The sequence below is a fragment of the Larus michahellis genome, chromosome 2, assembly GCF_964199755.1.
Source record: "Larus michahellis chromosome 2, bLarMic1.1, whole genome shotgun sequence".
NCBI classification, from domain to species: Eukaryota; Metazoa; Chordata; class Aves; order Charadriiformes; family Laridae; genus Larus; species Larus michahellis.
In genome coordinates, this window is record NC_133897.1 from 30,560,497 (window position 1) to 30,584,579 (window position 24,083).

At 34.8% G+C, this 24,083-nt stretch overlaps 1 protein-coding gene across 6 annotated transcripts in view; it reads left to right on the plus strand.

Annotated features, from left to right (window-relative positions):
- The window catches only part of PHF14 (PHD finger protein 14), a 168,300-nt gene that overhangs the window by 52,260 nt on the left and 91,957 nt on the right, over window positions 1–24,083 (plus strand). For all 6 annotated transcript variants that reach the window (XM_074574759.1, XM_074574761.1, XM_074574760.1 and 3 more), the window contains exons 14-16: window positions 4,434–4,602; window positions 17,299–17,349; window positions 17,519–17,640. In XM_074574759.1, the coding sequence (XP_074430860.1) occupies window positions 4,434–4,602; window positions 17,299–17,349; window positions 17,519–17,640 (342 nt within the window). The remainder of the gene's footprint in view (window positions 1–4,433; window positions 4,603–17,298; window positions 17,350–17,518; window positions 17,641–24,083) is intronic.

Below are 24,083 nucleotides of genomic sequence, written 5' to 3' on the forward strand. Positions count from 1 at the left end.
TTGTTTGCTTTTTTATTAAAATTTCAAAAATAAAACCAGATTTGTGTTAAGTTTAACAATATGTTGGCTTTGAGCTCTGTTTGGTAGATCCTTAACTTCGTAACGCTTCATTTCTAAAGGAATGGTGTTTAGTGTTTCTTCGTCTTTTCTAATCATCATTTCAGAAATTCCCATGTGCCAGGCCCATCAGTTAAAATGCATTCACTTTTTTTTTTTGATATGTAAAGCTGCAGCGTAAGGAAGCATCATAATGTCATTGTTTGCACTGGATTTTTTGGGAAGTAACAGAGTTTTCTTTCTCTCCATGGTTTTCGTTGCCACTTGACCAAAAAAAACACCCCTTCTCCAAACTGTCCCTCCCCTCCTTGCTTTCTCAGTGATGTAAATGTTCACTTTTTCACTTTGTAAATTTCTAGGTTAAAGGCCTCATGCTATCAGTTTCCAAAATTTCATAAGAAGAAAGCACTCTGTGATCTTTGAGTGCCTGCTAAAGCCCCATTATAGGTTCACACATTTCTTGAAGCTGCCTGTGCTCCAAAATCTATTCACCAGGCAATGCAGAAAGATTTGTATCATGCAGTTACGCAAAAACAGTGTTTCAGTGTTAGCCTGGACCATTAATAATTTTTGAAAATTAATAATGTGTGTTCCCTTTCACTTGCTGTTCTTGTCTCTTGCTAGTGTGTTGAGAAGATCCATTTGCTTTGTGAGATGGGAAGGTATCTCTGGTACCATTGGTTCTTGTACCAGGTCAGACTGGAAACACAGCAAAACCATGGAAAATTTTTTTCTTCTGTAGGTTGTTAGTGCTTAAACAAAACTTTCTGTATGAAAAGGTTTCAAGTTCTCACTGAGATTTCTTGATGGATCAAATACTTCCAGTAATTTTTAGTAGTAGGTACATTTTAGTAGCAGGTGTATTATTGCCTTCTACTGATTTTCTCTGTGAGTCTAGATTAGGCAAGTCCAGACTAAAGGCAAAACAAAACCTGTGTACAGAAGTTGAATCTTTGGCACCGTTTCTCCTGTTGATTTGTTTGTGCTGCATGGCAATGCTTGCTAGTTCAGAGGTAGTTGAGGATTGTTGTAATAGTTGGAAAGGTGACCTGTTGTGGTAGGTTCTCTGTTCACTGATTGTCCTTGAAGAGGTGAAATTAAATGAGCATGGCTTTAGCGTAGCCAAATGAAAGGCGATTCATATGTCTGCTTTCCATGAATATGTTGGGATTAAACAGCAGAATGGGAAAAGAGTTCTTTGAATTCAAGAACCATGTTGAAATAAACTGTAATAGGAACTGAAAGTTAGGAGATTGTTTCCAAGCCAGAGGAGTGTGTGTCTGTAATAGCTTTTCTGTGGGCCCTATGGGAGTTAACAACCGAACTACTTTATAGTTGAAGCTTGACTGTTTTATAATAGGGTTGGTAAGATGTGGGTGCCTGTGATAGTTGAGGTTATTCCAGTAAATCAAGAGGTTGCGTGTAAGTTCACGTTTATAACTTTCCTTTTTTCCCATACCTTCGGTGTATTTGTGAAGTTTTGTTCTGTGATTGACACACCACCCCTCCCCATCGTACTGTGATTTTGCAGCTTTCTTTTTGTAGATCTAGCTTTTTTCTAATTGTGATTGCTGTGACACTTGTACCACCTGTTTCAGAGCAAGCTTAAGTCATGAAAGTGGAATTTCAGGAACTTCCACGCAGTACCTTATCTGTTGGCAGACATGTTTCTTGTCTTCCGCACTAATATCAAAGTTAAAATGCTTCACTTATTTACATTTAAATAGGGCCCTAATGAAACTAAAGTACTTTGCTGATCTGCGTAGTTATTTTCTGTACAACTGTCTGAACTTATGTAGAAGAAAAACTGTGTCTTTCCCTTTCAACAGTGCGGAGCTAAAGAACAGGAATGATGTAAAACTTAGGTGCAGGGTGGTAGATCCGAGAGACTGGCTCGCAACTCCAAATATTGCTGTAAAATCATACTGCTATTTTTTTGTCTTGTAAGAACTTCAATTTTTTTTCATACAGCTCTTTCGTTGTAGAATGCTTATTTTTAAATTTATACATACGACATATTTTTACTGTAAGAATGGGGAAAAGAAACTTTTTATAAGAATTGTTCATCACAGTATTTTTGAACACTTTCATAGCTATTGCTTACATCTGCATAAGCAGACCATGGTAAGTACTTTCAGTTGTGCTTTCCATTACATAAATTATTGACATGACTGATGCTGCAGTATTATGGAGTGCTGTGCTCTCTGATGCTTACCAAACAGAAAATCTCCTTAGAGTTTTGAGTTTCAAGTTTCGGCAACTTGAAGACAATGCATCATATAAAAGAAAAGAACACCAAGTAACCTTTAGCTAAGCAGACAACACAAAATTTTGAGGAAATGCTCTTATCTCTAAAGCTTCTCTCTCCTGTTACATCATTGGAGGGCCTTTCTTCATAAAATCTTAACAATAATAGTAATTTGCTCTGTGTGCCTTTATTTACTTAAGTGCGTGTGTATACATATTTTTGTGTGTGTGTGCACACAAATTTATGTAAACATATAACTGTAAAAAGTAGCATTTTGTGAAAGTTATTATACCTTATATTTTTCTATTGGTTTTATGTTTTAGTGTCCTAAAGAGGCTTAGAAATGCTACAGGTACTGTGTCTGTAATGAACTGAGGTTTGTAAAGAGGAGGAAGAATAGAGTATTACACACATGTATGCTGGCCTAAAACTGTTTGCAGAGTGTAAGAACTGCATAAACTGACTTCCTTGTGTTTTGGCTACTGATAAAGTCTCCATACTTACATGAAGGAGGGAAGAGACTGATACTTTCCTGCAGTCTACGCTGTAGTACTTCTGCTTTCCTAGACCAGCAAATAATACTAGCACTTGCATGTGTCCTGTTTCCCTGGGTCTCAAGTGCTTTAGAGATAAGTGATTGATCTTCATAACTTTATAATGCAGCCACGATTATCTTAACTTCACGTATGGAAAAACTGAAGGAGAAAGATTACGCTTTGCCAGGGTTACACTGGTAAGTTACCCAATCCAGGATAAGATCCTCTCTATTTTGACTTGGTAGCCAGTGGTCTGTCTAGTGGACCACGATGACTGCTGTTGTCTTCTGGTGTAGCCAGTAGAGATCTGATATTATACTGCTTCAATTAGTTTGAAAGAATTAGAAGGCATGGCAAGTTAATGCAGTTGATATTGTGTTAGCCCTTACTGAAGTTCACAGGAGAAAGGCTGTTCCTGTTGAACATGTACATTTGAAGAAATCAGCTCGGACACAACATACGTACCTGACTTTGTTCTTTTGTTTAGGTACGGGATGGTTATGCCTTCTTGTCACAAGTCTGTATTAACATTTAACTTCAAATAATTAAAGACATGTTTTCTGTTTGTCTCCTTGCAAAGCAAATTTGCTCCTTCGTTTAAATATTTTTTAATGTGATAATTTTTAATGTGTGTATCCCTTTTAATGACAATTAATAGCAGAACATAATGTTGATACTTTTTTTTTAGTTGGTATTAGAAAAAGAACATGTTTAATACGACTACAGTGATCAATTGGAATTTGTTTGAAAGGTTTTATAGTTTTTTGAATTGGAAATATAGTGTGAGAAGGAATTAAAAAAATGGCTCTTAGCGGTGGGTGTAATTTTTAAGTTTTCATTAACATATTTTTAGTTAAGATCCCCATTTATGACTTTGTATAAGATAAGTATTTTCTGAAAATAAGAACAAAACTTGATGATTTCCCATCTTGTTAATTCTGTCATGGAGCTTGTTAATAGCGTTACCTTAGCATCTGTTCTCTTTTGAAGTTCTGAATGTGATTCTTTACTTTTTCAAAGACTCAATAGGCATTTTTTTCAACTCATTGTTCAAAGTTTACTATGCGTCTCCAGCTTCTATATCTTTAATTGTCTCTTCTTTTTTTTTTACAGATTTAAAATCCACTCCCTTAGAAATTAGATATTAAAATTGATTTTCATTGCAGACATGTCTTCTAAATCCCAGCCACTAAAGAGTGCTCTCATCAGCATGAATTCAGCAGTGTGTTATTGTAAAGATTAAACCGCAGCAACAGTTACAATAATGAATAGATTACAGATCAGTGGGCACCATTAAAAATGGGGATATGGTAGGATGCAAATGGTGAAATAGGGTGCATCTTTCTTGAAGATTAAATCCTACTTTCAGAGTCTTGGTTTTCAAAGTTTAAATACAATCAGGAAAAAAAAACAATAAGAAGGTCTTGCTCATTTTTTACTTAGTTGCTTAAAATATCGTACATTTGAGGGACTTCTTTAGGTGTCCGTTGGGTTTCTTGACTTTTTAATTTATTTTAAACACAAACACTTCAATATGTTTCTTTTTCTGCTTTGTGACTGCAATTTTAAATAGAAAATCTTCCACTTTGCAGGCAGTGCTCAGAGTGTGACCAGGCAGGTAGCAGTGACATGGAGGCTGATATCGCCATGGAAACCTTACCAGATGGGACCAAAAGATCAAGGAGGCAGATTAAGGAACCAGTGAAATTTGTTCCTCAGGATGTGCCACCAGAGCCGAAGAAAATTCCAATCAGAAACACGGTAAATGATGGTTGAGTTGTTGTTATGCAGCTCATACTCATAATAATTTTGTTTAAGATGACTTATGTTTTGGACATTTTGAATTGCGGGATTTCAATTTGATTGATGTTCCATTTTCGTTATAAATGCCCTTTCCTCTGTTTAATGCTTTATTACTTGTGTTAAATACATAGTTTTGCTAAAGTAAAAAGCTGGGAAACATGGTACTTAACTGAAGAGCTGGACAAGCTTTTCCTTTTACCTGGGTCACAAAGTCCTCTGTTAATTGCAGAAAAAGTGAAAATTTAGTTTGCACTTAAACTTAGCCTTTAAAGCTGTTCTTCACCATAAATAGTAAGGATGCTATGTTCTTGTATGCTAAGTTTTAAATATATCTAATCGCCAATTACAGCTGTAAAGTAATTACTCATTTCCTTATGTACAGGCAACCTACTGACTGACTGCACATTTTGTGACCATCACAAGACCCTGTTATTTCTGTTTATTCAGCTTCCTAGTCTTGCTAGTCATTGTACGTTTTCTCAAACTTCCCTGGTGGATAGTTTTTAGAGAAGAGAAGCAAAAGCTTTTGCTTCCTGTACTGATGAAAGATTTAGCATCTTTCTTTCATTGGAAAGTAGAACTTTTTTATTAATCACTGTGCTCTAATCCCTAAAATTTTGCTCTCCTACTTGCTCATAAAACAAGGTTTTTCATGTGTGATGTGTTACATCACCTATAAAATGTACATAAAAGTACATTAGGGAATGAGTAGTGTTCCCATGACCCTTTGGAAATTAGTAAGTTATTACATATAAACTGGTGGTTCATCTTCCAATATACTTCTTGGTATTAGGAAATACGTAAACCCTCTCACGTTAGGTTTAGACATACTTCATCTCTCATGCAGCACAACTTTATTTGCCTCCTGGAACTTTCCAGACTTTTTATGGTTGTACTAGCAGATACCATACTTAACTCTTCTGAGTATACACTGATAGGATTAAGCAAGTATTTTCCTGACCTAACCTTAAATGTGTGCTTTAATTACATTCCATTATATTTGGACTGTTTGGGCCACAGCTTTGATTTACCTAATGGCCTCCTTTTCCTCGTCTATGACTAAGAAGAACTTTAACAATGACTCAAGCCAAACTGATTAATTTAGCTCTGACTATTAGGAGTGTGAGTAATCCAAAATTAAATTTAGTGAATAATTAAGAACCTCTCTGTAGGGGAGAAACTTTTTTCCTTTCTTTTTCTCATTGAGGGAAAGTTTCCTTCTTCCCTATGTGTAAGAACACATAGGTTCTTACAGCTCTCTGGGTAGGTTGAACTGACTGTTGTCGTGCTGTTGTTCACACAGAAGGAAGACTTACCTGGTGTTCCTGCTTACTGAACCCTTTGTGTCTCCTCTTGCGTTTTCCTTCTTTCTCTCTCTTCCCTCTTTTTATACCTCATGTAGTGGTATTAGGGGGTGAGGATTCATGACTATGGGACTAAAAAGAACTAAAAGTGCTACAGGAAAGGCATTCACAGTAGTAATAGACAAAAGAGTGATATAAGGCATTGTACAAAAATCCATGGGAAGACAAGATTGGTTTGTTCTAATGCCCAGGTAATAACTGCCAAGCGTCTTCTGCGCTAAATGGAGAGAATTCTGATTGCTCTGAAGTTTTCCCCTTAAGCTGTGAAACTGTGATGTGTTACACTGGTGCTACACTGGTGATTTCAGACCTCACGTGTTAGAGACTATAGATACACACATTCTGGTATGTAATATAGAGACTATATTTGCTTTGAGTGGACTAGTATGTTGCCACGGTGCAGCATTGCACTGTGGAAAATTACTGCTACCGCTCTAAGAAAGACTTCGTTCTTCTGCTTGAATTTTTTGTAAGTCTTTCAGTTCTCTCCAGTTCTCCGCTTTTCTACAACATACAGATTTGCAAGATAACATCTTTGTTGCCCTGTGGGTAGAGCTTCTCTGTCAAAGTTATCTCCAGTCTTCTAGCTTTCCCACAGCTGACAGGTTGTTGGGTCTGGGTTGTCTTTTTTTTTATTTCCTACTGTCTTCTACTTAACTATGGAAGAGGAGGTTCACACCCTTGACACCTGCTGGATTTCTTTCTCTGAACTAGGCTGAATTCCTTCATTTCAGCTCTTTCATGATCTTGGTGCGCTTAGGCTGTATAACGAAAGGAAGATAGCACACCTTTGAAGACTTGGTAGAAACTTCCTGGCAGTATGGGATTCCTGCTCACCTTTGCTATGAACCCAGGAAAGTTTCTGTTAGTTTTTGTTACTTGTCTGTTTTGTTTTGGGTTTTTTTTAGGAGGAGAATACTTTTTAAGTCATTAGGTCTGGGGCTGTGTGTGTATTTGAGGGGAAAAAAATTGACCTTTGTACAACTTCTCATATGAAGTTGAATTGAGTCTTAGTACTCAGAGAACACCTGTGTGGGCCATTTCAACAGCAATGACCAGGTACTACTTCTGTTCTTTGAGTACTCGCTGCTCAAATCCTTTAAAATAGTTTAAAATAAAGACAAAGTAGTTAACAATTTGAAAATATACTTACTTCACAGTACTCTCAGTCCTCTCTTCTCAGTGTACTTTTGTATCTCTGGGCATGTTTTATTCCATCTAGTTTTATTTTGGAAGGAATTGGCTAACCTGCTTAGCTAACAGCGTGTAATCGGCCTTGCTTACACTTATAATCAACAAGTGCAATTATAAGTCTGTTGAATTGTCTGTCTTCTGCTTTTAAGGGAATTTCCATTTATGTTGCATAAATTTGTCTTGAATTGATAGAATTGAAAGAAGGGTTTTTTGCCACATACATAGGAGAACAGAATACATGTTGCATGTTGGGATTTCATTGTACTGGTTTATCGTAGTTAACTCTTCATTACTTCGTTGGCAGAAATTGTGGGTAAGCCCTAATATTTTATTTTGATAAAGTTGCATTAAGAGTGTTACTGATGACAAAAATAGCTGGTAACTGTGAGATATTTTATACAAACACATTTGATTAACTAAGTCTACATGCTAACTGTATGAAAAAAATCTTTAGTCTTTATAATTCCAATTTCATACTTGTATAAGCTTCACAAATCATTATTTCTGTTGCTGGTTAATTTCCGAGAAATTAATAGCTAATAGAAGTCAATAGCCAATCTGTGTAAACCAGATGCCTATAAACTTTTTTTCTGTATTTGTTAAAAACCTGACAATGTTTTTTAACATTTGCTTTTCAGAAGTGTACAATTTTTTCATATTAGGTATTTTTATTATAAAGATTAAAAGCATACAATAGTTTGTTTATTTGGAAAAAATCTTTAAAAAGATACAGACAGTGCTGTAAGTTGAGAGATTAATGCTTTTCATCTACTCAATGATGTGTGTTCAGTTTTTCAGAGCCTTTATGAGATGATCCATATTTACAAAAAACAGCTTTTAACAAATCACCAACTTCATTTGCTAAAAAAACACACACAGGTTATTGTTTATCTAAGATGTCATTGCTAAAATAATTTTGTTAGTCTGGTGTCGCGTTTTTGCAAAATGAGTGTTCTCCTGTCCCTTGAAAAAAATTCTCTTAGGTATATTTCGGTGAATTTCTTTACTTTAAAATTTCACGAGGTGTGCTTTACCTACTGTACGTGCTGTCGTCTGGAAGTGTAATGGAGTTTCTGTGAGAAGTGTCACACACATGCACATCTTCTAAAGCAATATTGCGCATCTGGGGCTAGCTGTGTGCTGTAAGAGGGGTTAGGGGATGCTTTTTCCTGTAATTCTGGTGTAGCCTTTGAAGTCAGGCAGTGTTTCTGTTATTGCATATTCCATCCTCCAACAAATGCTGTCAGTTCCTGGTACGCTTAATGAGCATATTAGGGGGTGGTATGGCGTTTTTTTGTGTGGAAATTTCATTTTTGCTTCCTTTTTAGTGAAAAAGAAGTATCTACCCAGTCTTACAAAGGTGAAGAAGGCTTTTTGTAAAGCCATTTTGGGAACTTTATAGTTTGTTGAGGGATTTAAATAAAACATTCTGATTTTCTGATACCAAACTTATTTTTGTTATCTAAACCCTGAAAATCTGATAGCTTTTTTTTCTATAATTACATTGTATAAAATCCAAATGAACAGACAGTGATTTTTCTGTGTAGCAGTAAAAAGTCTGTGTTCTGGGGAAAGAATTATTAGCCAACACTATGCTGTTCGTTCTTTGGAAAATGGAAGAAAACAAATCTATGCCTGAGGGGCTGTAGTCTAAGTAGATTAGTTTTGAAAAATAATAATAAAAAAAACACTGAAAAAGCACCTACAGACAGTTTTTAGCACAGGGAGTTGTTGTGTATAGTGATTTTGTTTTACAAATAAATACTATTGTTTAGAATAGATTATTGTTTCTCGCTTTTATTTCAAATAGGAAAAGATAGCAGAGGAGTGATTATTTTTTTTCTTACCAAGTATATTAAAAGATAAACAGGACTGTTATCTTGTATTTAACTGAAGCATTTCCACCAAAGTACTTTCCAAACATCTATTGTGTGACTTAATTATGTGATGTCATAAATACACATTTTGAATAAAAAAATGGCTACAAGAGGAAAACAGAACATCAATTCCGATTTGAGTGTAAGTATCAGTGCTTCATAAAAACAGCAAATAATTTTAAAACATTTATCTATACTTATCAGTCATCATTTTAATTAACATTGTCAATGATTGGTCAACTCATTTATATATGACTTCTAAATAAGTACTTGGAAGACCTATTAAAGCAACTATTCAATGGTAGTATTTTTGACATATTCAACTTAAATTAGTGTTGTAAAAAAAAAAAAATAATCAGGAGTTACTCAGCTTTCTGAGACGTAAAGTTTTCATTAGAAAGAGCATTGTAAAATTATTTTTTTCTTCATCACTGAATGTAAAAACTCAACTGGGTCTATGACACATCAAACAAACATAAAAACTAGACCAGTCAGCTTGCCAAATACATGGGTACATGATAGTATGGGACTGTGTTTTGGCTTGAGGTCAAATTTAGGAAGGGAAGTAGGATAAATTGATGCAGCTCTTCCATAATGCTTGAAGTGAATGGAGTATATGAAGAGTTTTGCATTTTGTGTTGTTTTTTTTTGTTTAGGGATTGTTTTGTTTGTTTAGGTGTTGTTTTTTTTTAAGAAAGCAGGGGAAAAAACACCTATAAATGAAAGTTCACTTCTTTTCAGTGTAGCAAAGGCATGAAGAAGTGGACATATTCCAAATGGTATTCCAATGGTGTAAATATAGATGCCTCTGTAAGTAAAGGTAAACATCATATCTATCACTTCTGCAAATAACTGCATTTAAGTTCAGTTTTCCAGAAAAGAATCAGTTATTTTAGCAACATCTGCAAACTGAATTTCTCTGGCCTTTTTCCCCTCCCGCTTTCTGTTTCTCCAAACGTGTGGGCTTTGGAGGAAATTAGTGTTAAAAAGGATAGAGAGCAATCCTGCGAGATCTCAAATTCTGTTGTATGTTTTAGTTTTAGAAACAGTAGTTTCGAGTTAATTGCCCGATTCTGTGATAGTTTAGCTTGACAGCAGGAACATTGCAAGATTTTTGCTTTTCTAGAAAATAAAAGTTCTCAAGAGAATGGTAGCTGAAGAAAAAAATAAGGGGACCTTTGTAATTCGGTGTAATTAAGCCTCATGGTCCACTTGTTTCTCTTAATAATCATATTTTGATGTATTGCTTTTTCTTTTTGTCTGGCAGTTCACTTCTCATTACTGACAGCTTTCTGGAAAATTAAATAGTTATTTTGGAGATAGATTTTGAATTGTAGTGATATATACCATTTAAGGTATTCATTTTGATCTGTATTGAGCGAGTGTGCCATCTGGTGTCTATATAGCTGTCCTTACCTTTATTTAAAATAATTTTATGCCTGCGTGGTGCCATTAGTAGAATGTTTTTTCTGCATTTTAACAAAGCAAAGGAAGTCAAAGGGATTTTTCTGCAGATGGCTTTCACTTCTAATGTAGTGAAACCCCTGAATTTACACAGATAAAACGGCATAAGTAGGTGTGTTGGGCCTCTTTGCTGCTTTTGTGTGCGTGTGCGAACAATTAAAAGAAATTCTAGCCAGTTAACGTATTAAGCAAAGGAGAAACTGAGAGCAGTGCTTTCTACTGTGGTGTCTGAAATAGTTGGCAGAATTAATACGGCTTTTTCAAATGACTGGGAATCTCTTCAGTTTTGTTAAATATCATTGTGCTCTGACCCGTCTTGGGTTTCAATTCACTTTCTTAAATAACTTTCTGAAATTGTCATGCAGAAATCGCCATTGATTTTTCTGAAAGACAGTGGACTGAGCAAAAATCCAGAACTGTGCTAGTTCGCTTTATGTGGAGTGGACTTGAACTGTTGCCACTGACCACAGATGTTTTCAGTATTTCATATTCTTTTCCATTTCTTTGTAATATTCACAATTTCTGTATATTTTCTCATGTAGGAGAAGAAATTAAATAGGTGACAGTATAAATTTTTATCCTCCAGGAGCACTTCAATAAATGCTCAATATTTAACTGGAGCATATACTTGTGACTCTTGGGAATTGCCTCCCCCCTTTTGGTCCGTTGACGAGGTCTGGATCAGGTCGGTTTTCCTCCTCTTCCAGCTGAAAAGCAGAACTGCTCCAAAAGGACGTTCTGCCTTCTATTACTGTCTTTGGATTAATTAGTTTAACGCATGTATCTTCCAGAGGCATAACATGGTGACAGCCATGATGGTTTTGGGTCATGTGGGCACCCATTCTGTCATGTTTACCATTCTGCTTTCAGGCTTGAAAACATACCTACTTGTTGCATCTGTGAGCGATGGCAAACAGACTGTTTCCTTTGCAGCTTGGCTTTGCTGCTTTTTTCCTTTGCTGTTTTGCAAACAGTCTTGTTTCTTTTCAAAGAGTGTAGGATTCCTCCTAGGCTTTATTTGTCCCTTACAGATGTCTTTCATTTGTCTCATGTGTGGAATATCTTCTTCTGAGAATATTCAAAATCTTAGTCAATGCATTATCTAAACTTTTTCATTTTACATGTGTTTTAAATTGTTGTCCAGTTGTTACTGAGTTGCTTATAAACAACTTGAATGTGAAATTTAAGCGTTTGCTTCTAGCTGTTCCAAGTGTTCCAAAATGGAGACTCCCACTTCAGTCTTTCTTCTTCTCCCACTTTTGGGTTGACATTTTGATCCCATTGTTGATCACATTTTCCCTCAACATTTTTCATTCCATTTTGGACAGATATTTTTTAACTGTCTGATTTTTTTAAGTGTCTTGAGTTCACTACTTCCTTCCATGGGTTGGAATCCCCACACCTCTACTGATTTCTTGTCCATATGTCTCCTAAAAATGTCACCCAAATCTCTCGTGCATTTGATCCACATCACATTATATCACTTATTGCTTCAGACAAATACTTTTGTGACACAAAACATGATGGCTGAAAGAAACCCATTTTTTATTGATCTTTCCCTTGGCTATGGAAGTGTATGCCCCCCAGTTCTCCTAATTTCTTCTTTTTTTTTTTTTTTTTTCTTGAGGCATTCTCTAACATTCTTTTAACTGTTTTATTACTTACATTATATGTTATAAAATACTCTGTGTTTTATGGAATATTTTAGTAACGGTCAGTTTAGATTATTACAAATCAGATTAGACAGGGGCAAACAAATGTTGGGAGTTTTTTCTACTGCTTTTTTTTTTTCTGATGGCTGTGTCCATCACTGTTTCTCTGTAGGTAGTCTTGTCATGTTTTGTGTGAATTTTTAAAACACCGGGGAGGCAAGAGGCAGTTTGTTGTGGGGTTTTTTCCCAAATTTTGAATGCGGAGTCCAAAGTTAATAAAATAACTCCGAAGAATGGTGTGTGCTTTAATGCTGTGGGATGGTTCTCCAGCTTCCACTGAAGATAAGCTTTGAAATAAAAGACCAAAAGGGGCGTTGTTAGTCCTTAGGTTTCACTTACCTAGAGCATTACTCTTTTCTGAGGGAGGGCATTAAGATTGCTGTGAAGGCTAAACCTTAGGAAGATATTCTTGGAAAAGATGGCTTGCTTTCACTTTGATGGTTTCGTTGAATCAAATGGCTCAGTCTCTTTACCTGAGGAACATCATCTTAAGGGATTTTAAAGAGTTTAATGAGAAATTGGTTTGCTGATGTATAGTGGTGGTTTTTTTCCCCTCAAAATGTTATGCTGAAAATGACTCATAGGAACAATTTAATCTATTTTTATCTTTTATTATTTTTAACTTTTCCATAATTTTTTTTTCTTGTTTAAAAATACTTCCATTTTATGCTTGCGTCCTAATTTTAATTCATTGATCTTTCTTGGTCTGCCTCGATTATTTTGGGATATATTGCTAATGAGTAAAGACGCTTTATTTTTCTCTTTCAATTCTGTTCACTGTAAGGTGTGTTCTTTGTGACACAGCAGCTAGATCTTTTGACTGTTTCTTTATTTCAAGAAAGAATAGCTTTTAATTTTATTTTCTGACAAAAATAGGTTATGCAGTTGCCCTGCTGTTCTAGTAGCATTGCCTCTAGTAACCTGTTAACCCATGATGGCAACATTTGATACAGAGGTATGTAGGTAAGATAATTAAGTTCTTGGGTATTTTTTAGAGCAGCTGGATGGGAAGGATGAGTGCTAAGTAAGGACAGGGTTTTAGTTATGAGCTTGGTTAGCCTTTGTGTTTGGTTTCTCACTGTCCAGTGTAGAACTCGTGTAGTTTGGAACCTGTCCTTGTGTGTCCTTACTTCCGTTGGGGAGGACTTGGGGATATGGTGGAAGACATGGTTTTGAATGTAGTAGAGAAGGGGAGAAATAGGATTATGATGGTATAGTATTAGGAAGTCAAATTTGACTACTTTGGCTGTTCTTAGCATGTATTTATTTATTTGTTTATATTATTTCAAGGCCCTAACTGTGAAATGATATGAAATGAAAAATAATACCTGGCTTGTGTGTCATGATTACGACCTTGGCATAAGTTTGTCTGATTTTCTGGGGTAGTTAAGGTTATGTAGGATCATCCCTTAGCTATAGGCATACATTTGCCACAGGAATCTGAAGTTGCCTATGCAGTAAAGAGGGTGTAGGTGCCTGCATGGTGTTTCCATTGATGCTGTGGGTTTCAAAGCTCAGTGGCTGGAATCTTCCTGTTAATAGCAAGGAAGCGTCTGAGCGCACAGCACACTTATATCTTACTTGAGTGCACATTGAATGCATTCTAGGGTTATGCAAGTCTAGAATTTTGGATGAGACACAACCAGAGACTTGCCAGTCAGCTGTCATTAAATGTCAACATTTTAAATAATTTTTTACAGAAACCTTTTACTTCCACATATAGAAAATTATATAGTTACATATTTTGAACCACATTCCATTGTTCAATAGTTGTTTTTTTTTTTATTCCTGTCCTAAAGTATCATATTGTGGCAGTTGCCATGTATTGGTTGCATCTGTCTAATCCAGATCTATCTGTGTTTTGGACTGAGTTGTCCATTACAAATGCTAGATATTTTAGAGCATGTCTGCCTTTTACAGAGAAACAAAAAACCTGCTGGGACAGCACTGGTGTTAATGGGGATTTTTCATGGGTGCTGATAACATGAGTTTTTGCTTTCCTTACTGTTTGAGCACTTTGGAAAGGTAGGGATGGATTTCACAAAACTGGCTTCCTCTGTTTTATGATATAGAGAAGTCCTAAACTGATGGTATCTCTATAGTATTGAATTTCCAAGTGTTTTGGTCAAAAAATCACTGCCTTTATATGCATCTTACACTGCATTAACATGTCTGTTTCCAAATAAGTTCTGAATATGAACAAGTTTATCTCAGTTGTAGTATTTACTATTGTGCATATATAATAACACCGTTCCTTTAAGCTTTTCTTTTATAAGAAATCTTAAATTTTAAATTGTTTATGGCAAATACATACATCTCTAATATTTGATGTTTATAATCTCTGATGTTCTGATTCTGAGCCCCCTAATGACAGAAATTATTCAATGCATTTTAAAATGCAAATACAGTACTTTGAGGCAAACAGCAATGAAAAATACTGGATAAAGTAATCCAGGTTTATCTGATTCTTTTCTGTGAACCTGTAAAGTAATTTTAGTGAAAACATGTAAAATTACAAATGCCTAATAGAAGACTATTGTTGAAAATCACAGAATATTCAATTTTCAGTTGTGAATTTGATGTTGTTTTCCATTGTGAATGCTGCAATAGTATTCTGAGCAGAAGTTAGCATTGCAGATATGTTTAAGTGTGGAAATCAGTTTGTGAAAACATTAATGTAAAATTCTGTTACTTTAAAAGCATATAAAATATCCTACAAATGTGTATGTCAAAGGTGTTGATTTTAATGTTTGTTTTCTAGTGATTGTCAAACAGATTCAAGTGTGTTTGAAGGTTTAGAAATCTAATGGAAGCATAATGCAAGTATAATTTAATGTGACATTCCTTGCAATATACATCACACATTATATAGCAGACAGATGAAAACCAACATTTTCTTGACAAAGGTGACTAAATTATTTATGTCTTATGTCTCCATTTTGCTCAAGTTTAGTTAGGATCCATAACTTCTTAAAATATTAAACTTTTAGTATTCTTAAAATGTTAACTTGTAATCCTTTCCACTTAGAGTGAAAAATAATTTAATTTTACCTATATTTACAAATTATGTATCAGTTTTCAAGATGGCATTACTCTGACTGTACAAAGCATGTGTTATTGTCTCTGGCTGCTTAAACATGGAGAATGAGGACCGTAACACTCCATATATTGGCATACACCTTTATGCCTACTTCTTTTTAATCTTTATACAGTTGCATTCAGCAGGGCCTACCTGGCTTAAAATTGTCAAAGTTTGAGAGTGTTCTTAGGACTAATGCCAGAGGTTGAAAGTCCTAAAACGGGCAGTTAATATGCTGATGTCCAATCGAACATTTTTTTGTGTCTAGTTTTAATTTACAGTGACCTTGGGTTGTGTAGCATGTAGTTGACATGTAGTCCATGTTACATGAATGCCTCTAACACTACATTGGTAAAGTCACTTCCCTGTAATAAATCAGTCCTTCCAGACTTGGACATTTAGTTATCTACTGTGCGGCTTGTGGAAGGTGGAGCACCTCAATTATGACTGTATGGTTACATGTATAGTAAATATTGATATGTATTACATAGATAAGGTTCTACAATTTTTTTATAAATAGAAATGTGAAAGAGAATCTCAATAGTAATTGAAGTGTTCTAAAGAAGCACAAAATATACTAGTGTTTTCCATTCTGCTACATTCCTTTCTACTATAGAGTTAACTCTTGCCTAAAAACAAAAAAACCTCCCCAAAAAGTGTGTTATTAACATGTGTGGATCAAAATCTGCATAGGTAGAAAGGGATAGATGTGTTGAAGTGGTAGGTTTGTTTGCAGTGTAATTATATTTAAATGTGTAAACCAGTTTAAAATAGTTTAATTTGAAACTAGTATAAATCTCCTCCAAAGAGGAGCCCAGACAGGAGAAGCATGGTATTACTAGCTTCTTCGGAGTTAGATTTGGCTGCTTGTGATTCTCAACTGGCTTAAGATTTTTTTGATCACCTGGTTTTTACTTTTTCTGAGACAAACACTAAAAGAAGTTTTAAGAAATCACAAAGTAGGCAGTTTTTTCATCATATGACAAATGGCTTCCTAAAATGATGATTTCCTCCCAGAAAAAGAAGCATTTCAAAGTTTATTGATTGATTGATTTTATTAGTGTCAAAGTATCAGACATTGTGGGTTAGTGGAATAGTCTCCGATGTTTTTCATTTCCTTCTGCATCCCTTCTAATTTTCTTTCCTTGTTAAGCAAGGAGGAGAGAGTGTGATATTGTCATCTTATGGCAGTTATTTAATGCAAGCAGGTTATAATGCTGCTGTTTCAGAGATAAAAACATAGTGACTGGTGCGAGTTGCGTGTAGTTGCTCAGAGCTGCTTGTAAAGCTTTGGTGTTTGTTGTTACAGTTCATGGAAACCTATTTTCCTTGACATTGCTAGTATTTAGATAGTTTGGCCAACTGCAATACTGAAATAATTTCCACTTTTTGTATTGCCCATTCCGTCTATTATGTACCAGTCATATGCTGGTATATGCTATAGCTTCATGAGCATCTAATATATACCCATTATATTAAACTTCAGTTTGAAAGCTTTAGTTCTTGCTTATTCCTCAAAAGCTATAAGAATTATTTTCTGTTTTGATTAAGTTTTTTAATTTTGATTTTTTTTTAATTCAATCACTTGGCTTACAAATAGAGCACTTCCAGGGGCTCAAGAAATTTACTGACGTGTACTGTTCGTATCAATTTTCAAATTATGCATTTTAGCATTGGGAAGTTTGCGCAAAGTCTATAAGAGATTTGTAATTCTAGCAGCCATTTTATTTAGAATAAGTCTCCACAAGCTCAGGTCAACAAACACATTTATATTTACTTTTTGCCTACTTTTGTAGCTTTATATCCGGAATCTGAAGCTGTTGTTCTAACGTCTGTTATTGTAGTTGTCTTGCACTGGTTCTGTAGTTAATGCTTTAAATTATTTTGTTGTTGTTATGAATAATAGATAAATAGCAAAAACATTCAGTTGCCTAATATTGAATTTCAAATATATTTTCTTCTAGAGAACTAGAGGACGAAAACGAAGCTTTGTGCCCGAAGAAGAAAAACCTGAGGTTGGAATATAGTGTTTTGTTTGCTTGTTTGTTTTTTTTCTAACAGTTTCACAAAAAAAAATTAAACTTTGGGCTGTAGTGTTACTTTCAGTGCTATAATTGCAAATATTTGCTTTCCTTCCCTCCTTTTCCCCGCCCCGTTCCTTTCTTTTGCCTTCTGCTATGACAGGAACGGATTCCCAGAGAAAGAAGGCAACGACAGTCTGTTCTACAAAAGAAGCCCAAGTCGGAGGATTTAAGGACAGAATGTGCCACCTGCAAAGGGACTGGAGACAATGAAAATCTAGTCAGGTAGGTTTGATGCTCTGACCTTATGAGGAATTAAAGTTCCATTTTCACCACTCCACCATCGTGATTATAACAAAGCAAATGTGCTTTAAAAAAAACACAACCCAAACAAAAATTTATTTAGGGGAAACATTACATCAGAAATACTGACTTGATTCACTTACTGACCTGCCAAACACGTTTACACTGTGGATTAAGATGTAAATAACCAGGATAATCTGTTTTTCTAACACAAGAGAATTAATTTTCTCTTGTCAGGCTGAATTGTCAGTGTTTTAGAGCAGGTCAGAAAGATAAACAAACCAGCAATTTAATGATATTAAAGCTACAGGAGCATCCTAAAAGTAATTAAATTAGCATCATTAACAATTTTATGAGCAGAAACGTGGATTATGAGGAATTTATGTTTTTAAAAATGTATTAATGCTACCTCCATTAATGCAGATCATGAAGGAGTTCGATAATATTTCTTACTGAAACAAGTGAAAAAAAGTATCTGTTGAATGGTGTTTTAGTAGGTGCAGAAATCTAATTAAAGTGTAGAATAGGTGCCATTGAATAGCTGCTGTTGACCACAACTACTGCTGATTTTGACTTTATAGCTGGCATTGTGGCCTCTTTGCGATGCTGTAGAAACTGCTTATAATTCTTGAAAGAGTAATAATGGAGCTTAGCAACCAGAAAGTGGATTTTAATTGAATCTACTGAGCTTTCATTAAAATGATTGCATAATAAGTTCAGATGAAAAATGGTGTTGTATTTAAGTTCTGTATGATTCCACTAGATTTTTCTGGACAAGATCTCCACTTTAGCTCAGATACAATCGTCGTTTTTAACTGGAAGGATTATTGCAAAACACGTCTTTTAATTAATTTCAAGGAATCGGTTAGGAGAAAAGCCAGAATCAACGATATATGCAAGCAACACACAGCTTTAGAATCAGGATGTGTCCCAGGTGCAGATGTCTTGTACTCAGAATAGCTGATTTTAGTATCAGTTACAGCATATGATTTACGGTAGAAGTTGATACAATTTCAAGGGTCGTGTGCCAGTTTGTGTTTTTATTTCCAGATTGGAGGCAGAGTTGTCTGTGACTCGCTCATACATAGGCAAGCTCCTACTGCTAGGTCCTCCTAGATCCTGCCTAGTGATTGCTGATACAGTTATACTGATGAGAACTGATGGCGACAGTTAACTGCCCACGATAAGATGAAGGGCTTCCTTCAGCCCTGTTGTTTGCAAGAAATAAAAGATGCAGGAAGACCATTTTGTTGTGGGAAGGAATCCGTGTACTGTGCTTTACTGCAAAAAAGGCAGTTAATTAGTTCTCCAGGCTTTTGTCAGAAGTGTTAAATACCACATTTGAAGACATAAAGTACAAGATGAAGAAATGTGGTGAAGAACTGTATATTTAAGTTGCAGTTAAAAATATGGTAGAAAATTAGTGGTACGTCTTGTTTACTACATGAAAAAATTTTAGTCGTAATTTAGATGGGCCAAAAATAAGCATACTACATGCCAAAACCCAACAAATTCTCTCATGAACTGTCCTCATAATTAGAATTGGAAACAGAATAGTAATCCTGCATGGGAGGACAAAGAGAGACTCTTATGTTCTAATGCTGTTTTCATAATACTCGGAAAAATATTTTCCTGTTGGTTTTTAAAAGAGATTACATATTTAAAACTTGCTGTTCTTCAGGTAATTCCTATAAATAGCTGCAATTTTATCCAGGTTAGGCGACCGCTGCTTCTAAAGTGCTGTGGAGGCTTATTTTTGATAATTACCAAATTATCAAATTATGGTAAAGTATTCAGTAGACTTCGTTCTTTTAGTGGTTTTTTTTTTGGTTCTTAAAGCTGTATTTTTTGGATGAGAGTAAATTCAGGGACTGTAATAAGATCATAGCTACCTGATAGCCTTCGTGCTATGCAGCCAAAGCCGTGGGGGGGAGCGAGCCACAGAGCGTTGCTAAGGCAGAGAAAGTTTTCAGAATCCTTTTGTCTCTTATGTTGTCACAAAGTAAGAGAAGCGACCTACCTGCCCTGATTTTTTTCTCCTGCCTGTACCATTATGCAGGACTCCTTTCTGGTAGTAGAAATAGAGTGTTATTTTAAATGCACGTTGGGAAGGTTCCTTGTAAGCAAGAGAAGTTTAGGAAGGAAAACAAAAGTATTTTTTCAGTATCCATTTCACTTGGCACTGTCTGTTATTAAAGCCAAAACTTTCCCAGAAAACTAGTGATGTTTGTCATCATCCGTGCTTTTCACTCAACAAATGTTTTGTAATTACTGGATTTTATTCTCACCCTTTCCTACCCAGTCTGCAACTAAGAAAAGGGAGGTTTGTGGGGAGGGAGGTTATAGCGAAGTTTTTTTCTGAATGTGAAAGGTGATCGCTAAGTTAAATGGAAATATGCAACTGCTGAAACTGCAGATTTAAGGAATAATCTTAGTGGGCCATCTAACTTTTCCTGCTGCGTGTTACTGCAAACAGGATTGGTTATGCGACTCTTGAACAATCTGCTTTTAATAATTGTAGATTTTTCTAAAATTTTTGTGGTGCTCTGACTTTGGGTTGGCAAACTGGGTAAGGATTAGAGGAAGATAACCAATTATTTCTTACTTCAAAGACTGGAGCACAGTATTTAGTATTGAATCTGGAATAAAAAAATATTAAATTATTTAACCAGTTGTTACCATTTGACTGATGGAGATTCAGGTTTTTTAATCTCCATTTTAGGTGCTTGTCTGCAGCATTGGATTGCTGAGGGATTATTTGTTATATGTGCAATATCTTTACTTAATCTGTTGTTCATATGGTTTAAACTCTTTAAATAATTGCCTGTGAAAGGATTTAAAATTCTTCCTAAAAAAGCACGTTTCATTCTGATAAATTATAATGGTTCATTAATTGGCTGATTTGCCTTAGTGACGATAGTTTTGTACCAAAAGAAGTGATTAAAGTGAGAATATCTTTAATTATTAGCTTTTGTCTAAAACATATTGACTTGTTCCCTACTTTTATATGTGCTGATAGTTGCCATATGTGTATACTATAGACAGGCCAAGACAGTGCTTTTTTAATCACTGATGTCAGATTCTATTTCTATAGATAGACTGTTTCAGTGTAGTAGCATGCACTAGAACCAAAAGTTTAGGTTTTGTCCACAAAAAAGGATCAGTTTTGTGATCCTTCTGTGATATACTTATTTTTATTGATTTTTTTTTTTTTTTTAGAATTTACAATTAATTTTATTTTATGTATTCTTTTATATACATCTGTGTAAGTTTTACTGAAGTAAATACTTCTGCCATTTCGACCTTTTACAAGATTAGTGAGTGGCACAGTCAAGATTTACAAGATAAGTCCAACAGTGGAAAGTTAATTGGAAACATTTACTCAAACGAGGCAAAGTCTGATCTGTAACATTATAAATGACAGTAAGGAAGCCCTATCTGTATTTAGAGAAAAGTGTGAATTCTGAATATCTTTTTACTCAAATGAACAGTAATTGAGTTTTGAGAGGAATAGTAGTAAAATATGGCAGGTTTTTAATATTTTATATTTGACACAGATAGGTTTGATGTAAAGCGTGGAGACACAGCGCTTTTTCAAAGAGGTAAGAGTTCAGTGAAAGGAGTTACAATGTGCGCTTGAAACTAAAGTATCGCGAAACCAGAGGTACCTATAACAATATACTGTTCAATCTTAAGGAGTAACCAAATATTGAAAATATTTGCTTGAAATTTAAGACATATTTTGAAATATGTGAGTTTCTAAAGCTTGATGTGAAATTGTCTTTCTACAAACTTAAAAAATAATTTTAAAGGATATACTTATTTTTAAGGTGACCTCAACTGTTTGGTTTAGAAAACATTTATGTAGTAATGCTTTTCATTTGTTTCACTTTGTGAATCTTTTAAAGTTGCATATAGTTCACACATTTAATATGTTTCCCGAGTGTTTTATTATAGTCTTGCATGAATCACTTAGAGTGATAGATCATGCAAAGGAATTGTTTGATTCATAAATTCATAACTATCTCCTTTTTTTTTTGAGGCCATAACTCACTAATGCAAATCTTTAAAAATAGCTCTGTAATATCTCCCTATAGAACTTAACCATATTTAGTAGAAACATGGATATGGAAGTATATTTCATGTTGCTCAATACGTGATAGATAAAGCTTGTCCTCCATCTTGCACCATACTCCAGAGTAAGTAAGTGATCATACCACTGTACACACAAAGTGCTTCTTGCACAGTATTACCATCTGTTCTGTTTTGGTAAAAGAAAAAATTAAGATGAATTGCGTATTTAATATATTCTTTAAAGAAGAATCCTCTAGCTAGTCTAGTTTAAAAGCTTCCAAGGGAAGACTTCTGAATGACTTCACTTCTAAAAAAGTGGCCTCTGCTCAGAAAATAATCCATCTCTCAACTGTTGCTATTCAACAAAATAATATTCTAGCTTCAGTTGTTGGCTTTAAGATGTGGTTGGGTAATATTTAGGAATATAGTGCATTAGATAAAATTGATATCTCAGTACTAGATTTGAGAAAAGCAGAGTAAAATTAGAATATCGTTTATGTATGGGGCAAAATCATATTTGACCTGGTTAAAGAAATCCCTAAAAAAACATTAGATTTCTTCATCCCACAATTTAGAGCAAGCATATAGTAATACATTCTTTTATAGGTTTTTGTATTGAATTTTTATGCTTTATTGTCAGTTAAGTTAGAATTTTCCATTTTGTTTGATTTGCAGCAACTGAGACAAAATTATTACTTCAGCATTACAGAGAGGATAAAATAGACTAAGGTCATGTATTTGCAAGAATATAGAATAGAATTTTTTGAAAACATAGTTTTGAATGCTGGTTATAAACTATTCAAAAAGTGTAAAGCTGCAAAGGAAATTATTAAGCATGCATGTAGTTTTTATTTTTAATGCAGATGTTTACTAGGAAATAAGCAATTGTGAAAGTATTTATTTTTCCCAATATTCTAAGTCTCACATTTCAAGCAAGTGTAATGTTCTGCGTGTGCAGTCACTGTGTTAAGGCAGATCTGAAAGGGGAAGGTGAGGAGCAGGAAGGGAGAAAGAAGAAAACATAGGCAGTGCTGTATTTACTAAAGAAAAAAACTCTGAAGTACAATTGACTATAAGGTTTGTCGTAACTTTGAGTCATCAAATCATACTATAACTGAAAATCTTTAAAATGTCTGTAACATCTGTAATTCTGCTGCTATAAATGTATGTATCAAATTTAGGATAACAATTCATACTGTATAAAGGACTGAGTCTTTAGCTGGACAAAGTGATCTACTTCAATTCTGTTTTTGACAGAAAGGATGTTCTAGACAGGCTCTTCAGAATGCTCTGGAAATTTTCTCTCTGAAATTTACTTGTCATATTTCCTTAATTGCATTTGTCTTGTATGGTTTTTTTTTCTTTGGTTTCTTACGTTTCCATGCAGAAGGGCTTTCCAGCTTTCAAGTTAAGGATTTCTTCCTTATCTTTTAGCTGGTAGTTTTGAAGCTCTGCACGAGCTGAAGTTTATTCCAGAACAAGCACATAAATTACTGATTACTTTAAATGCACTGCAACAAAATTACAATCCATCATAGTAATTGAAAGCCTATGATTTACAGTAGTTTTAGAAGTTTAAGGCTGCTAATGTAGAGATTAATCACAAGGAAAATGTTAGTTAATTCAACCACGATTTGCAACAATCTTATGTTTTACAGAGGATTACAAATGCATTATTTTATTGGAATGAACTACTTGAATGAAAGAAAACTTAACATTTGGTTGTGTAGTTTATTTCTGCTATATGATTTGGAGGGATTAATTCTGCATGTTAACTTTTCTTATTGCTTAAGTTACCCGTTAGATCATTTTTTCTGTCATTTACCTCATTTTAATCCCTTTTAAAAAGTATTTCTTTTTATGCTAGATAGCAGGATAATACATATAATGACACGTGCACATTTTTGTTCATGGAGGACTTTATTCAAACTGAATTACCTAAGCTGCATTGCATTTTACTGTAAAATCCCACAGATTTTTTCATTTTCAGTAAATTCGTGTGCTAGGGCAGGCATCAAAAAGACCCTGTAGGCACTGTGGAGCTCTCTTGCGACGTACCTAAAAGTCAGACATAGGTTTGGTAGCAAGAGTCATACTGCTGTCATTCAGGACTTTTCTAGAAGCAGAGGGCTAGGCAGGTTTACATTTGGGCTACCTGGCTGCCTAAAGCTAAACATGCCTGGAAGATTTGAAATTGTATTGCAAAAAGTCCATGGCAGACTTTTGAATTTTTCAGTGTCAATTTCCTTGGTACCTAAAGGATTTCTTTAGTACATTTGTCTGTTATTTTCCTGAAATGAGACAGCAGAATCTGAATTGAAGCCCAGATTATTTTTTCCTCTGATTGTTTT